Source organism: Puma concolor, chromosome B4 (assembly GCF_028749965.1).
Source record: "Puma concolor isolate L17-30 chromosome B4, mPumCon1.1.hap2, whole genome shotgun sequence".
In the NCBI taxonomy this organism is placed as follows: domain Eukaryota; kingdom Metazoa; phylum Chordata; class Mammalia; order Carnivora; family Felidae; genus Puma; species Puma concolor.
In genome coordinates this window covers 80,326,378-80,343,705 of record NC_141673.1, presented here as the reverse complement: position 1 = coordinate 80,343,705, position 17,328 = coordinate 80,326,378, and the positions used below count along the sequence as shown (strand labels likewise).

At 41.0% G+C, this 17,328-nt stretch overlaps 1 protein-coding gene across 1 annotated transcript in view; it reads right to left on the bottom strand.

The window, feature by feature from the left end:
* OVCH1 (ovochymase 1) overlaps positions 1-15,229 on the bottom strand; it is an 83,888-nt gene extending 68,659 nt beyond the window's left edge. The window contains exons 1-8 of the mRNA XM_086715123.1: positions 15,198-15,229; positions 13,914-14,265; positions 13,163-13,330; positions 12,792-12,889; positions 11,853-12,022; positions 6,660-6,811; positions 4,730-4,916; positions 2,686-2,773 (exon numbers count right to left, since the gene is read on the bottom strand). Coding sequence (XP_086571249.1) covers positions 2,686-2,773; positions 4,730-4,916; positions 6,660-6,811; positions 11,853-12,022; positions 12,792-12,889; positions 13,163-13,330; positions 13,914-14,265; positions 15,198-15,229 — 1,247 coding nt within the window. The remainder of the gene's footprint in view (positions 1-2,685; positions 2,774-4,729; positions 4,917-6,659; positions 6,812-11,852; positions 12,023-12,791; positions 12,890-13,162; positions 13,331-13,913; positions 14,266-15,197) is intronic.
* Between the last annotated feature and the right edge of the window lie 2,099 nt (positions 15,230-17,328).

The window sequence follows — 17,328 nt, the reverse complement described above, 5'->3', positions numbered from 1 at the left end:
GATTCCCTCCCACATCTTATTCAAGTCTTTGTTCAAATATCATCCTTATAATTAGGCTTTTCCCGAGCAACTTCTCTAATATTGCACAACCATCCCACCTTCTTGCTATGGTTTTCTGCATAGCGCTTACCACCTCCTACTATTATTTATAATGCTATTCGTATTACCCCTGTTCTCCACTTGCCAACTCGTCTCCAAAGGAAGCATTTCTGTCTGTTTCATTCACTGCTTTATTTCTAGCACCTGAAACAGTGCTTGGCACATCTTAAAGCTTTGATAAAAATGTTTTGACTATTTGATGAAGGAAAGATACCAAGTCTTTAACAACCACTCAGCCAGTTATGAATATAGCTCCTGATCCTACAATTCTACTCAATTAGCTGCCATATCCAATGGCATTTTATCTCACCTCATTTTGCCTTCTGCAATATCTAACACTGATAACAACCGTTTTTGCCTTGAAAGTCTTTCCTGCAGAAATCTCTTCAATACTTCATTGTCTAAGTTGAATCACAGGTTCTCTTTCCTTGAGGGTAAATTGGCTGTCATCTGCATGTCTCTTAGCCCAATGTACAAATGCTTTCTACAACTTCACTGATAACCATCCATGCTTTTCTCAAATATCTACTTATAAAGGAAATTCATTACCCCTGAGGAAGGCCATTAGAAACTACCTTCTATTGCAGGGTGCCTGAGTAGCTCAGTCAGTTAAGCGTCTGACTCTTGATATTGGCTCAGGCCATGATTTTGTGGTTTGTGGGATTGAGCCCCACATCATACTGCATGCTAACAGTGCAGAACCTGCTTGGGATTCTCTCTCTCTGCCCCTCCCTCCCCCAAATGAATAATATAAATTAAAAAAAAAAAAAAGAAACTACCTTATATTGGATTGAAATCTGCTTTCTCCTAACCTTCCAGCTCCTCATTCTCAGCTCTGCACTTCACTGGAGCAAGTCCAGTTCTGCTTCTGTAGTAGATCCTCAGACAAGACAGTTCTTTCCTCCTCTCAAGTCTTCTTTGCATCAAAACCATTCCTGGTTCCTTCTACCATATCCCCCAAGATATCATTCCAAATTTCTTTCCATGTTAGCCATTGTCCTTCAGATAATTTCTAGCTTATCAATGCCTCTTTCTAAAGATTGTACCTGGAGACCCCTCCCAATGCCCCTGCCCAGGACTCTAATAAAATAGGACTCTCACTCTTATTCTAGATGCTATTTTCCTCAAAGTTTAAGCAAAAATGGCAAAGCCTTTATTGGTATTACATTACTAGGTTGACACACAGAAAGTCAACTTGGACTTTTTAAAATTTTATTTTAGAGATACAGTGTGCATACAACCTGGGGAAAGGGGGGAGAGAGGGAGAATCATAAGCAGCCTCCATTCTCAGTACAGAGCCCAATGCAGGGCCTGGTCTCCTGACCCTGGGATTATGATCTGAACTGAAATCAAGATTCAGACACTAAACCAACTGAGCCACCCAGGTGCTCCTCAACTTAGACTTTTAAGCCTTTTAAATATTGGCTGAAATTAAGCCACATTATTTCCTTTCTATATTTACAACAAATATCTACAGGTCATTATACATCCATTTTATAAATTATAATCTTGCCACCATTTTAGTTTCCCATTGCTTACAGCAAAAAAATCTAATCTTCTCCTCATGGAATTTAAGACCCTCTATAACTAAGAGCTAACCAGCCTTTTTATCTTCATTGTCCACTGCAATACCAGTTCTTATTTATGCTAACATTACTGTCCAGCTGTCCTGTGACTCACACTGTCCAAACAACCATGATATTCTCTACCTCCCTGACATTTCTTACACATTCTCCCCTCTACGTGGCAAGATGTTGAAATCTCTTAGACACTAGAGCTATAAACAACTTCATGAGCTATAAAATTATAACTATCCTTCAATGCGTAGTTTCAATACTATCCCCTTCACTAAAACATTCCTACCTCCATGTCTCCCAACCACGGTATAAACACACACATGCCTCACAAACCACTGCAATGCGAATTAGTCTTTCTATTTTCCAAAATACCACCCTACGCCTGGGTAGTGTGGATTATAAAGCTTATTGGTCTTGTTTTACAGTATAGTTTTTTATCCAGCTCTTTCTTCTTACCAGATTATAAACTCACAGAACTATGATCTACCTTTGCATATCTTTAAATGCTCATACAATTTTTAAAATTCAGAACACTTGAGGAAGTGAAATACTTGCAAAACTTATTTCTAAAGCTTAAAGATATCTTTAGAGGGGACAGACTATGTAGAAAAAATTTAAAGACAGTGAAGCATATTCATCTCCAGCTATTTCCCATCTTCTGGGAAATAAAATATCACCATTATTACAGAAATAAGTAGGAAAGGATTCATCACTAAATTCCCGTAACAATCTCACTAGCAGATGCTTTCAACATTGGACATTTGAAAACATCAATTCAGATAAGCTCCAGTCTTAATACTACTTGTGCTGATGATTTGTATCGGTGGATAGCAGAAATACCAACCAGCAAATGTTTGCTAATCAGAAAATATCAGATGAAACATATAGACTTTTATGTTAAGCAGATTAAGAAATTGAAATACTAGACAAAATTCACAAAACATAGCCCCTTAAGTGGCCTGATATTGGGGGGCGGAAACCCAAGAATCATCCTACCTTGGATACATACCAATTATGAGAACAGCTGCTTTCTTTGGAATGGTGGTAACGAATCTTCCCATTTTCTCCAAATAACACTGTTCTCTCCGATCTACAATCTTTCAAAATGTAGAAAAAAGTTGATTATTTACTTCAGCTATGAACAGAATTTCAAGATATATGATACATAGCTTGAAGCTTTGTAATTTATATAATTTATATTTATGGGAATGCATGTTTTTAGATGCTTTGACCTAGACACTGTACTTAGACTTCACTGAGATAATTTATAAATCATAATGTTCTTTTCTTTACCCAAGTTCTTCAGATTTAATATTTCTTTATCCAGCTTTTGCAAATCATGAGTCACATCGAGGTTTCAAATTTATATTACATGGCACTAATATGGCTTTCTCCCCCATCTCTCACTAGGATATCCTGGGTTATAATAAAATGCCTTTGTATAAAAATACTAAAGTAAAAGTTCACAAGTTTTATATTTAAATTTTTTTATATTTAAATTTTTAATGTTTATTTTTGAGAGAGAGCGAGTGCACAAGTTGGGGAGGGGCAGGGAGAAAGGGAGACACAGAATCTGAAGCATGCTCCTGGCTTTGAGCCATCAGCACAGAGCCTGACACAGGGCTTGAACTCATGAACCATGAGATTATGACCTGAGCCGAATTCAGGTGCTTAACTGACCGAGCTACCCAGGCTCCCCGAAAGTACACAAATTTTAGCAGGGACATGTCAAGTCTCTATCATGCACTCAGCAATTTCAAATTCCAGTGTCACATTTTAATTGTTGAAACTATAAGAAATAGGCAACTGTGGCATGAGAAGCTTAGATGATGTTAAGGAAGTATTATTTAAATAAATTGTCACATTGTGCTATTATTTGACTGTGGAATTAACCATTACTGGCTGATTTCATTGCCATTTTAAAATATTGTTACTGTTAACCTTTGTTCAGGGCTTATTAATCCTTTTAACCTTCTCTTTCAGGTGATGAAAACTGAATAGAATTGCTACCAGGAGAGACTCTCCCTGTGCAGTAATGACAATGAACAGAACACTTTCACTCTGAGGTCCAAATCGGAGTGGCAAGCCTGCTCTAGTCAGAGGGAGCTCTGGTGCTCAGCTGGACCAGTTAACAGTGGTGCTTCTCGAATCATCAGCAAGGTGGCTGATCTTGGACTGCAATGAGGGAAGGCTGGAGGAAGCCCTGTGCTCTGACCCTCTGGCTCCCGGCCTTGAAACGACTTGCTTCTTGTACTGAACTGCTTGGTCCTGTAAGTTGTGTGTCCTCACTCGCTATGTTCTGCAAAGGCTGCCCTCTTGCGCAGGTGCTGTCCCTCTGCAAGGCAAACCTTGTATCCCTTGGGACTGAGCCCCTCTGCCTTGTCCTCAGTGCTCTGACAGCTCTCAGGGGCTTAGCTCACCTTGTAGCTTAGCTTAGCTCATCTTTCATCACTGGGCCAACATACTCCTCTGTCTTCCCAAATAGTAGGAAAGTTCCCTGAGGACAGGTTTGGCATCTCCAGACCCACATTTGTTTCCTAATTCTAGATTTTAGTGCTGCAAAACAAAGTAACCCTCCAAGGCCTCCCTTATTTTCCCCACTGTTGTCAAGTAAAATTAACAAAGGTGAGTGGGGAAAATGGGAGGTGAGTAATTTATTTTTAGTGCTCTAAACTAGTTTAGGGGAAAAAGGTATGTCACCTGGATAAATGAAGCAAGAATCCTTTCTCAAAGACTATTTTTTTAAAAATCTCATCATTACAAAAAAAAGACCCATATCTCATGAAAATCTACATGACCATAAACTTGAAGATTCAGGCTCGTCCAAGTTAAGTTCAAGTTAAACTGAAAGAGATCAGTTCTCATGAATTCAGAGATTTAAGTTTATATACATTGGATTAGGAATTGAAAACCAGACAAAGTCATCCTTTCTTTTACAGCTTAGTTCTGATTATATCTGCAACATATCAGAATAACTACCCTTGAAATAAGCATGATCAATTTTTGATTTAGAACAAAAGGCAGAAGGATGAATTCACAGAAATTATACCTACCTGTGAATGTGTTCTGAGTGATAAAATCCATCAACTCAAACACCTTGGAGAAAATGCCAGGTGATGCCCTTCTATGGTTATTTCTTAAAGGCCAACCTCTAGTCCAACCAGCTCCCTGGGAAGTTATCCCAGCAAGGACCCAGATTCCATTGCCTCTTCTACAAACAAATGGACTTCCAGAGTCTCCCTTTTGTGGGACAGAAAAAGATGAAACTTGAAAATATTCACGAGTTAAAAGTATTTCAGCACAGGGGTGCCTGGGTGGTTCTGTCGGTTAGGTGTCTGACTTCAGCTCAGGTCATGATCTCATGGTCCATGAGTTCGAGCCCCGCATCGGGCTCTGTGCTGACAGCTCAGAGCCTGAAGCCTGTTTCAGATTCTGTGTTTCCCTGTCTCTCTGGCCCTCCCCCATTCATGCTCTGTCTCTGTCTCAAACATAAATTAACGTTAAAAAAAATTTAAAAAAATTAAAAAAAAAAAAAGTATTTCAGCACAACAACAAACAGCACTCATCCCAAAGACAGAAGTAGTAGAGGCATATATACCCACTGGTTACTATCAATCAACATTTTTTTAATCCATTTTTTTGCCTCTTCATCATTAGTGTCAAGGTACAGTCTTTTTGCCCAAATGTAACCTCCTTACAATTAGTGCCTGCAATCTTGTTGAGCTAACACTTAATTTTTCTCTTGCCCCTACTTGTTTGTGAACAACCACATGCATTCTGCAACCAGTGAAAGGAGCAGGGGGAATTGACAGGTACATTCTTCCGCTCTACTTTGCCATCTGGAATTGCTAGGAAAGACTGGGTCATATCCAAGCCTACAGCACCAGTGAATTGAGTCAAGTTCATGCAATGGCTGAAGGCTCTCAGAACAGAACAGAGGCCTAATTTTGTCCCAGGGGCTATATGTATAGGACTGTTGGTTCTCAGAGTAGAGGATAAAGAACCCATGATTTTAGGATCCTTTCTTTAATAATCCTTCATAATAATGTGGTGTTTTGGGAACATGGGTCAATTCTGTGCCAGACTTAAACCCTCTTCAAAAGGCAGAGAATTGAGGGTTTAACCGCCCACCCCCCAAGGATTGCCTCTCAAGGATGCAGACAGGATAAAACACCCTTAATCTATCTGTGTCCCAATTTAGAAAGTGGGATAATTGTAAATTTCTATCTCTTCCCTTCCAAACTCTCCCCGCTCCTTGTCCTGTCACCACCTGCCCCCTTGCTCCAGAACAAAAAAGTCAAGAAATTTTCCAACAGATAATTTTAGGGAGCTTCCTACAGCAGTTTCAAGCTGCTTGCCGGGGAAGAATAAAAACTCCCGACTCCTCCAATTAAAAAAAAAAAAAGTGGTTTTCCAAGTAAATTATCTTCTCTATCTAAAACTTAAAACTCATGTCTTTCACAAATTGGTCTCCTTTTCCTCTAACTTGTGAAGATCGGACTTCTTTATAAGCTACTGTAGTCAGGCTTGGGAGGTCATTCACAACATGTTTTAACCAACAGTTACCATAGCTGTGCCATCTTTGGTCAAACATTGTACAAACATTGCATTCTGCACTCAACACTTAAAAAAAGTCACAATGTTTAACAAAAAGTGGAATGAAAAATAATTCACAGATAGACCTAATCAGATAGAGCCAAAGTGCTCTTGCACCATTGCATTAGGTTGGAAATGTTGAACCCCCCTCCCCATCTTCCCTCCTTCCATCTTCCCAAAAAGAGGGGTGGGGGTAAGAATGGGCACGGAACAGGAAAGAATGCTCTCAGGCCAGGTCAAGTAAACCTTTTCAGTAGAAGCATGGTGGAAAGATGAACAAAAAAAGAATGTTGAAGCAATTATTCCCCAAAAGCAGCTCATGGGAAAAGGCAGAATCCACTATCACTTATATGATACTGAATAACTGGGCTGGCTTATGCTTTTTACCTGACAGGCCTCCTTTTCCCCATCAGGAAAACTGGCACACATCATGGTCCTCCCCAGGAGAGGAAAATTCATACCCGTCAGCACAGAATTACACGTTCTGTCGTCCATGATGGGAAGCTCCACTTCTTGTAGGACATCTGAATACTCTGATGCTGTGGAGATGGACTGATGAGTTAGTCAACAATTGTCCTCACTGAAACAAATCAGTAAGAACCTTACAAGTATAAAACTATTTCAACCATGTTTAGGGGCACCTGGGTGGCTCAGTTGGTTAAGCATCCCACTTCGGCTCAGGTCATGATATCACAGTTTGTGAGTTTGAGCCCCGCTTTGGGCTCTGTGCTGACAGCTCAGAGCCTGGAGCCTGCTTGAGATTCTGTGTCTCCCCCTCTCTCTACCCCTCCCCTGCTCACGCTCTGTGTCTGTCTCTCAATAATAAATAAATGTTAAAAAAAAAAAACCTATTTCAACTATGTTTAATCAAAATGTGGAAGTCCTTTTGTAAGGTGTGAATTATATTCTTTCCTAAAATCAGATATGTGATAAAGGACATTTTTTTATTAGCAGATTTTTTTTAAGGTAATATAGGCAATTGTATCTTTCCTAACCATATACTTCAAGTTTTCCTAAGTGGAAAACTTTAGTCAATAAAGCAGTATTTGTGAAATTCTTAATTTTGAAAAATCATAATATTAAAGACAAGGAAATTTAACTATTGTGACTATTTCCTGATTATCCCTTTACTGTATTCTTCTTCATCTGTCCTTGTTACTGCTGGTTTTCTTTTTCTGACACATCATAACCAAAATGGTCAGCAGAAGTTTTATGTTGAGCCTTAGATACAGACATTTTTATGGTGAAAACAACAAGAAATTCTCACTGGATTATAACTCGGGAAAAAAACAAAAACAAAATAGGATAAATATATTACTCGTGGCCAATACAATTTCTGCTTCTAGTGGGCAAAGAAATCTAAAACTACTATATATTTTTTGATGCCTCTTACTCTCTGAAATCTTGCACCATCCACTGGTCATGCAAAGAAGCCCTGCTTCAAATTTATCATCTTTATGGGGAAGACAGATTGGCTGAACAGCAGTTCCTGGAAAAAGAAAATTTTAAGGTTCCTAGATAGGCAAGTGATGCTGAATATATTTAGAAAAGTAACATCCAGTTGTTTTCATGGCTTCTACACTTTCCCTCTAAATATAATATTGATATATATTTTAAGTTTTCCCCTCTCATAAAAAACTATTCCATATTTGTAGAAATTTAGAAAAATGCAGAAAAAGTAAAATAGGAAGAACATAATCCAGTGTTATACACACCACCTTGACCCTCCAAAACTAACATTTTAGGGTATACACTTGTCCTTTTTTTTCCCTTCCAAGATTTTATTTAAATTCAAGTTAGTCTACATATAGTGTAGTATTGGTTTCAGTGTAAGTCAGTGATTCATCATTTACATATAATACCCAATGTTCATCCCAGCAAGTGCCCTCCTTAATGCCTATCACCGATTTAGCCCATCCCCTCACCTACCTCCCCTCCAGCAACCCTCAGTTTGTTCTCTATCATTAAAAGTCTCCTATGGCTTGCCTTCCTCTCTGTTTTTATCTTATTTTCCCTTCCTTTCCCCTATGTTCATGTTTTGTTTCTTAAATTCCACATATAAGTGAAATCATGGTATCCGTCTTTCTCTGACTTCTTTTGCTTAGCAAAATAAACCCTAGCTCAACCCATGTCTTTGCAAATGACCAAGATTTCAATCTTTTTGATGTCTGAGTGATAATATTCCATTGTATGTATATATGTGTATGCATGTATCTTTTTTTATCCATTCATCAGTTCATGGGCATTCCATAATCTGGCTATTGTTGATAGAGCTACTATACTGCTATAAACATTGGGATTTATGTACCCCTTTGAATCAGTGTTTTTGTATCCTTTGGATAAATAATAGTAGTGTAATTGTAGAAGTCATAAGACAGTTCTATTTTTAACTTTTTGAGGAACATCCATACTGTTTTCCAGAATGGCTGCACCAGTTTACATTCCCACCAACAGTGCAAGAGGGTTCTCCTTTCTCCACATTCTCATCAACATTAGTAGTTTCCTAACTTGTTAATTGTAGCCATTCTGACAGTTGTGAGGTGATATCTCATTGTGGTTGTGATTTTTATTTCTTTGATGAGTGATGTTGAGCATCAACATCCAAATTTCTCCAAATTTCTCTTCCTTGGAGAAATGTCTGTTCATGTCTTCTGCCATTTCTTAACTCGATTATTTTTGGGGTGTTGAGTTTGGTAAGTTCTTTATAGATTTTAGATACTAGCCCTTTACCCAGTATGTCATTTGCAAGTATCTTCTCCATTCTGTAGGTTGCCTTTTAGTTTTGTTGATTATTTCCTTCACTGTGCTGAATCTTTTTATCTTAATGAAGTCCCAATGGTTCATTTTTGCTTTTGTTTCCCTTGCCGCCGGAGTCTAGTAAGAAGCTGCTATGGCCAAGGTCAAAGAGGTTGCTGCCTGTGTTCCCCTCTAGGATTTTGATGGTTTCCTATTTCACCTTTAGGTCTTTCATCCATTTTGAATTTACTTTTGTGTATGGTGTAAGAAAGTGGTCCAGTTTTCCCAACAACCTTTGTTGAAGAGACTCTTTTTTTCCATTGGATGTTCTTTGCTGCTTTGCCAAAGATTAATTGACCATATAGGCATGCGTCAATTTCTGGGTTCTATATTCTATTCCACTGAGGGTATACCCTTGTTTCTAAAGGATAGTTTCCCCTAATGGTAATCCAGTACTACTATGTGGCAAGCACTTTTCTAGACTCCAGTAAATTAGCAGAAAGATAAATCCTTTACATACAAGGGTGTGTGTTGGGGTAGCAGGAATGCAAATTATAAATAAAATAACTTATTTGGTTGTTAGGTAATATCACTCCGGAAAAATCAGAGTAGGGTAAAGAAGATCCAAAGTCTGGGGATTAGGGAAGATGGCATGGGAAATGTAGTTTTAAATATGATAGTCATGGCAAGTGCCTTTGAGTAGATAACATTTCTTTTAGGTAGGCTTCATACCTAGCCTAGAACCCAATGCAGGGCTTGAACTCACCACCCTGATATCAAGACCTGAGCTGTGATCAAGAGTCAGACACTTAATTTACTGAGCCACCCAGGTGCCCCTGATCAGATGACATTTGAGTAAAGCCTTGAAACCAAGTGGTTATCTGAGCAGAAAGTATTTCAAGAAAATAAGAAACAGAATGGAAAGTCCCTGCAGTGGGATAATGTCATATATGCTTGAGAACAGTTGGCCAGAATAGCTGGAACAGATTAAGGGGAAAAAAATAGTGAAAAAACAAAAAACAGGCTAGATATAGGGCCAAGAGGACAGAGATGGCAATTGATAAAAATATTGATTTCCATCTGAGTGTAATGAAGAACCACTGAAGTGTTTCGAACAGAGTGACATAACCTAGATTTTAAAAAGTATTATTCTGGTTGTTAGGTTAATAATAATTAGGCTTTCAAAAGAGAAAGCTAAAGACAATTTAAGAGACCATTAAAATTAACCCAAGCAAGAAAGGATGGTAGCCTGGAACAGGATGGTAAGAGTAGGCCGGGTGAGGCAGAAGCCATGGGACTTTTGTGATGGATTAGGTACACAATGTGAGAGAAAGAAGATTTAAGACTGAGTGCAAAGTGTTTAGCTTAAACAACTGGAAGGGCAGAGCTGTCATTCATCAAAATCAAAGGCTATGGGTAAAGTAGATTTAGGATACAAGGGACAAGATTCTGTTTTAAACATATTAAGTTTGAGATGCCTATTAGCCATCCGGGTGGGTGACCAGTAGGCAGTTAGCTATACGACTCCTATTAATCCCAGCAGCATGTGTGATAGGTAACATTTGGGTTAGTCTTCAAGCAGATGGTGTTTACAACCTTGAACCTGGATGAGAATACTAAAGGAGGGCAGATAGAGAAGAGGTCCAGGGACTGAGCACTCCAACAGAGGTCACAAAGAGGAGGAGGTATCATCATAGAAGACTAACAAAGGGTGCAAAAAGAGGTAGGAGGAAAACCAAGGGACTCCTGGAACTCAACTGAAGAAAATGTTTCCAGGGAGAGTATGAGCCAGTCTGTCTAAACTCGTGCCAAGTAAGCTGAGGATTGAGAATTTACCTTTGAAATTTAGCAACATGGAGGGCAGTGCCTGTGACAAGAGCAGATTTGGTGGCAGGTCGGGGTGAAAGTCTAATTTGGATGTCTAACAGAGATCTCAGACCTAATACACACAATTATGAGAACTGAGGAGAGGAAAACAACATACCTCCCATAAGTGGAACTTCATAGCTTTTCTATAAAGGGAAACAGGGAAAAGGGCAATAGTTTTTTTTTGGTCATAGGTGATGGGAATTCCAGCATCTAACTTGAATGAGGCTTGCTTGCTCATGATTACAGATCCTTCAGGGAACCTTCCATCCAGAGCCAAGATTCAAGCAGGTAAGTTTCCTGATACCCTCACTTAATGTGCCATATCTCTCTCTTTTTTCCCCCTGTCTTTCATAGCATCACCTGTTGTGAAGTCAGGGGTTACATGGGAGACACAGATCAGATTCACCCATCCCCCACCTCTCCTGCCATATAGGCTCCTTGCATGACAAGTTAAAGCTCTAGGTTCTTAAAGATCAATGGGATGCCTCAAGGGAAGTGGCTTCTTTCAATGCCTGGCCAATTCTTCTAGATTTGTGCTCCTTCATTGTTTTGGGTCATGGATCACTTTACTTTTTTGCATTAAAAACAAAAAGATTCTAAAAATTTTTTCTAAAATGTTTAGATTACCTGTGCTCAGTGTCAGATATCTAGTCCATAATGAGGAGAGAAAGAAGTCTCTGAAAACATTTTCAAATGTCCCAAAGTCCCAGGCTGGAGCTGAGTATAAGTCTAGAATATAGCCCAGTCAAGACAAAAGTCTTAAAATGCAGATTAAGTTAAGCATACAGAATTTGTGTCTGGGACTTTCAATCTTTACAGTGCTTTTATATGTTATAAACAAAATTTTAAGAAGGACAAAACTTAGCTATTCTAATAGTACCAGATATACACAGAAATTAATTGTTAACTGGTACAGAATTAATAAAGCACACTTTTCTCCTACATTTTTAAAATATGCTAACTCCCCTTACTTACCAAACTTGACTTTGTGTTTCAAATACAGCAGTGCAATATCAGAGCTCATATATCCAAGTCTGTTGTACTCAGGATGGATAATCATTTTTGAAACAGGAATCTTCTGTTCCTGTTTACCCTCCGGAAAGAGGTTGTGCCCCCCAGTCACAGTCAGACTCTTAATTTGCTTCCTAAAACCAAAGAAAAACGTTCCAATAAGTATAGCTGTTGCCCCCAGGAAAGACGGTCTTGTTTTCACTCACTTAAATGAAAAGTGATTAATGTAACTTGAAGCATTTCTAAGTCTTCATTTCTAAGTCTTTATTAGTGATTACTACCAACTATCATAATTGCCTATAGATTATAGGGATCTGTAAAGTCACGGCTTTCCATCAGAGTGTTCACATTCTGTGAACCCTTTCCCCTCTCAACAATTGCAGTTCTGCATGAAATATTTAAGAGCAGCCTCTTTTTCTTTTTTTGTACTAGTCTATATATGCTCTGTCATTTTTAACAAGATACAAAAGTTGTTCCTAGAACTGTCCTTTTCTTATTATCAGCATCTCTCTTAATCTGGCTAAGTATCAGTTCTTTTCACAGTATTCTTTTCCTCCTAATGACTGAAATTCGTATTATTAAAACGTTGGAGCCTCCATTTAACAATAAATGTCAATAATTTATTAGAACAAGTAACCATCGCCCCCACCTCACCACTAACTCCACAAAGTATAGAGGACATCTAGGATCTCTGGGGTCTCTAGTTAGTAGAGTAGGAGGCACAGCAAATCTTGAGACAGATAAAGGTTTCCTGGGATCAGGAAGGTCAGTGAGTGGGTGGACGAGGTGGAAAAATTCAGAAAGGGATGGGGATTGAACTTTGCAGGGTATTTAGAGCTTCAAATCTCTCAGTCCCATTGCTAGGAGCCAAGGTTTGATAAGTAATGGAAATCCACAACTTACTCATCGAGGCCAACCAAGCAGTGTGCTGCTGTAACAACCAGATCATCTTGGATCAAGCTTCCTGCACAGAAGCGGTGCTCACCTAATTTTAGGGAGACCTGCCAAGAAGAAAAGTATGAACACAACTAATATGCATCTCCCCGTGATGTCATCTCCTTTAGAAACACTTGAAGTCAACTCTCCTTGTATAACATTCTTAAGTTACCGATACAATTGGTTAGGAAGAGATTTCCCCGAAGTAAACATTTTGGCAGACAGGGTTGAATGGGCTTAAGAGAAAAATCACCTGTTAACCAGAGCTGTGATATTGGAAACCAGAGGAAAACGTCAGCATCTCTCATTCAAGAGCTCAGTGCTTTGGTTATCCTGACCTGCCACGGTTGTCCACCAACTGCTGAATCCCTCCAGCGAGTACTTCCAGAGAAGAACCCAGAATCCAAGACAGTTGTCCTACGTTCGACATCAACAGCAGGGATCCCACACTTCAGCCCTGTGTGTGAGAGAGAGTACCTGTGTGTGTGGGCACGCACCGGGAGCACCTCAGGTCAGGATTCCTTTGATCAAGACTCCACCTTCAGACTTTCCTGGCCTCACACAGACGTTCTGATATCACCAAGCAGCAGACTATCCCTCTTTTTTTCTCAAGATACTCCCAAGACTATCCCACAATTACCCCATTACCCCATGTTGACTAGAACTTGCCTCAGGACTCCCCTGCCTCTTTATAGCCTGAGCTGCGTTAGGGAGTCCCCGGGGGCTTGGCGGGGGGGGGGGGGGGGGGGGGGGGTAGGATGAGCTCGCTTTCCCTCTGGGGATCGATTTGGGGGTTACTCTGGGAGGGTGAGCATTACGTAAATTAGGTGGTCATAGAACACCATTTGTTACTCAGAAAAGAGACATTTGGTTTTGAGCTACTTCTAATTGGCGATTGTTCCGTGGAGAAGGCGCCTTAGCATAAGTGCCTAAAGCCTGGAACTCCAGAATCCAAACAATTTCCAAAAGAAAACCTGGCGCAGGCCGGTCTTTGGGAACTTCTGGGCCTGTACCGGCCCCTCACCCTTCCCTCTCCGTGGCCGAGGGAGTAAGGAAGTCTCTCTCCCTCGCCAGCACTCAGCCCTGGGCCACAGCCTCGGTGCCCAGGGTCCGGGGTCCGGGCTCACCTAGGCTTTGGGGGAGGCCGACGGCTAGCAACAGCAGCAGACCCGCCCCGGCCAGCTCCCGCATGGCCCCCACGCGCCGGGACTCCGCCCCGCTTCCTCCGCCGCAGCTGCGGAAAGCGGCGACAGCAGCGAGCCCCGCGGAGCGCCGGCCGCGCTCTTCACTCCTGCGCGGGCGCCAATGAGCCGCACCTGCGGCGCCGGCCGGCTCACAGCTGTCTCGGCCCGCGCTCAACCCACGCGCGGCCGCCCCACGTTTCACAGCTACCCGCCTTCTGGCCTCGAGGTGGTCGCCGCTCACAGGTGTGCAGAGGGCCCTACCGTCAGATCCAGGTGATCTGGAATCTGATCAGTGGCCTGGAATGCTCAGCGCCAGGGAATTCTGGCCCAGACCAGGGAGTGTGGCCCAAACCCAGGGGCGAGGAAGCCCCCGACTCCTGGAAGCTTACTGAGGCATTAATAGCACTGCCCCTACTTCTAACAAGCTTGTGGAAGCCTTTGCCATTCAAGAATTTCAAATAGAGTGGGTATGAGAGAGCTGGTTTATGCTGTCATCCCTTTTCCGGGTGGTTGTGTCATTAGCTTCAGTGGAATGGGCCAAAGCTGTAGGATCCATCATTTAAGATCATTAAAATGAATTCATCAGTAATACTATCATGTCAGCATTATTTCCCATAAATATTACTTTGTAATATGTTAGCTTGAGGTTGAGAGAGGAACAAAGCCAGAATTTGTAATGTATGTATGTTTCATCAAAAAAATTAGAGCAAAGCTCGTGGACATTCTATATATAACTAACACCAATCTCCTAGGCCCAGTTGTCTTCTGTGAAAAATAGAAATAAAACCTCCTTAAGGTAGGAGGTATACAGATTAGGGAGATAGGCAGTAGACAGATGGACAGGAAAACAGAAGATAGTCAAGGTGGAGGGAATGCAGGTACCGACAGGTGAGAATCAGCTGGGGCAATGACCCCTGTAACTGTAGAAGGTAGCAGAAGATGAATGGGCACCTTTTGGTGAAAAACTAAAAGAATGTAATTGGCCCTGAAACTTGAAAGTCTCCTTCTTATCTCATGAACCTAAAAGGGGTTTCTCGGATTTCTGTGTCCCATCTTACAACATTAAGAAGCATTGTCCGATTAGAGGCACATGTGGTTAAATTAGTAGAAACTAAAGTAAAAATATTAGTTCCTCAGTCACACTAGGTATATTTCAAGGGCTCAATAGGCATCTGTGGCTAGCGCCTACCATATTGGAGAGCAGATACAGGATACTGCCATCATCACAGATAGTTCTATTGAGAACTGCTCTTGAGAATAAATAGCAAGCACCATTTTATTTATTTTAAATAAAGACGCTTTGGATAACAGTTTTAGTAGATGACTCCTGGGTTTGGGGCCTGGGTGTCCAGGGGACAGTTGGGAGGGAGCTCAGTATAAGCAGCCTTTCTGTGAAAACAAAGCCCTGCACCACCAGGGCTCCACGCTTGAGGACTGCAAAGGAAATCCGCAGGTATGGTGGCTGCCTGACCAATGCCGCTCACCACCTCACCTTTAAAGTTTGTTTTCACTGTAGTGATCTTTTTTTTTTTTTTTAATTTTTTTTTTTTTTAACGTTTATTTATTTTTTTGGGACAGAGAGAGACAGAGCATGAACGGGGGAGGGGCAGAGAGAGAGGGAGACACAGAATCGGAAACAGGCTCCAGGCTCTGAGCCATCAGCCCAGAGCCCGACGCGGGGCTCGAACTCACGGACCACGAGATCGTGACCTGGCTGAAGTCGGACGCTTAACCGACTGCGCCACCCAGGCGCCCCATCACTGTAGTGATCTTACAAGGATTATCAGACCCATCCCTTGCCCCAGGGGTAAACCACTCTCCAATAAAAGCTCAGACCCTCCGGATGGACCCAAATACCTCTTTCTTCTTAGCAAGGAGTCAGATTAAAACCATTACAAAGCTGTTACCAAACAAAATGGGAGAGGGAAAGAAAAATGCTCATGTGATGTGCAAGTATAGTTGGACCCACAGTGTTCAAGTTCATGGCTAACCTTTACATGGGGCCTGCAGACTCCGTCAGTTTGCACTCTTCTGCACATGATGCACACACAGTTTTGCAGGATATTTAGTGATTTCTTTCATTCCCAGAAGTCTCCATGGGGTTGGGCATGGTCTCATTTCCTGTTACAGAACAGCTCTCTTTGTTTCCAGAGTTCAACACTCACAGCCTGAAGTGAGACCTTGTCCTTTTATGAGGATTGGTCCCTTATAGGCCTACCAAAATAATGCCTTCCCATTAAATAGGAAAAGAGCTATTCAATATGAATTGTACACCTATTTGATAGGTTGTTCGTTTTAAATTTGCTAGTAAGATGATGGTTTAAGTATAAGTTGAGTTTGTGGTGATGTCACAGCATCTAAATGGAAATATTCATACACACACGTTAAGGGAAGGATGTCAAGAAGGGACAGTGGGCTGAACTATCCCAGATTGGATTTGTGACGTATGAGAAATCTGCCTTTAATGTGAACATATCTTCATCATGGCAGGATACTCTCCTATTGGAGGCCTTCCAAGACCCTTAATGAAACCCCACCTCTAAGGATAGTTGTACAATTAGGAGTGTTAGTGACTAACCTATGAGCAATGAGCAAATCATGGGCAGATAATGTTTTGTGTAAAAAATTTTTCCCATCCAGACTAAACCACTGATGTAAACTCTAGAACCCTCTCCCATGTCCCACAAGGGATTTTGCACTAAGATTCAGCACTAAGGGGATTATTGGTGACCTCAGAAACAGCAATTACTTGCATGTTTGTTGCAGGGACAGATCACTATGAAGCAGAGAGAATGTGAAGGATGGAGGTAGAAAAAACAGGTGAAGACAATTCACTCAAATAGTTTGGCTGAGAAGGAAGAAAGACATGGTAGCAGCTAGAGATGAAAAGAAATACAGAAAGGACTTCATTTTTATTTCCAAATGATTTTGATGGTGGCTATCGGTATATGTGTTTTAAAATAGAAGAGAATTCACAAGAGCCAGTAGAAGGAAGAAGTTAAAGATGAACAAGAGAGGTTAAGGGATGGGATGAAGCTTCACAAGAGGCAAAATCCAGAGCCTAGGGCCCTCTTCTTCCACTGTAGTAATAGGAGCGGGAAGAATTGAGTACAGGTGAGTTTGTAGAATGAGTATAGGATACTGAGAGAATATCTGTTTTCTACTTTCGTTTATTCTGTGAAGAGGTGAAGACATCTACTCAGCAAGATGAGAGGAAGAGATCAGGACTGCATAAGGACTGAAATCGTCATTGTGAGGTGTGCAAAAGCGCAGACATGAAGCACACAGAACAATGCAGTGAGTGAGTGAATGAATGAATG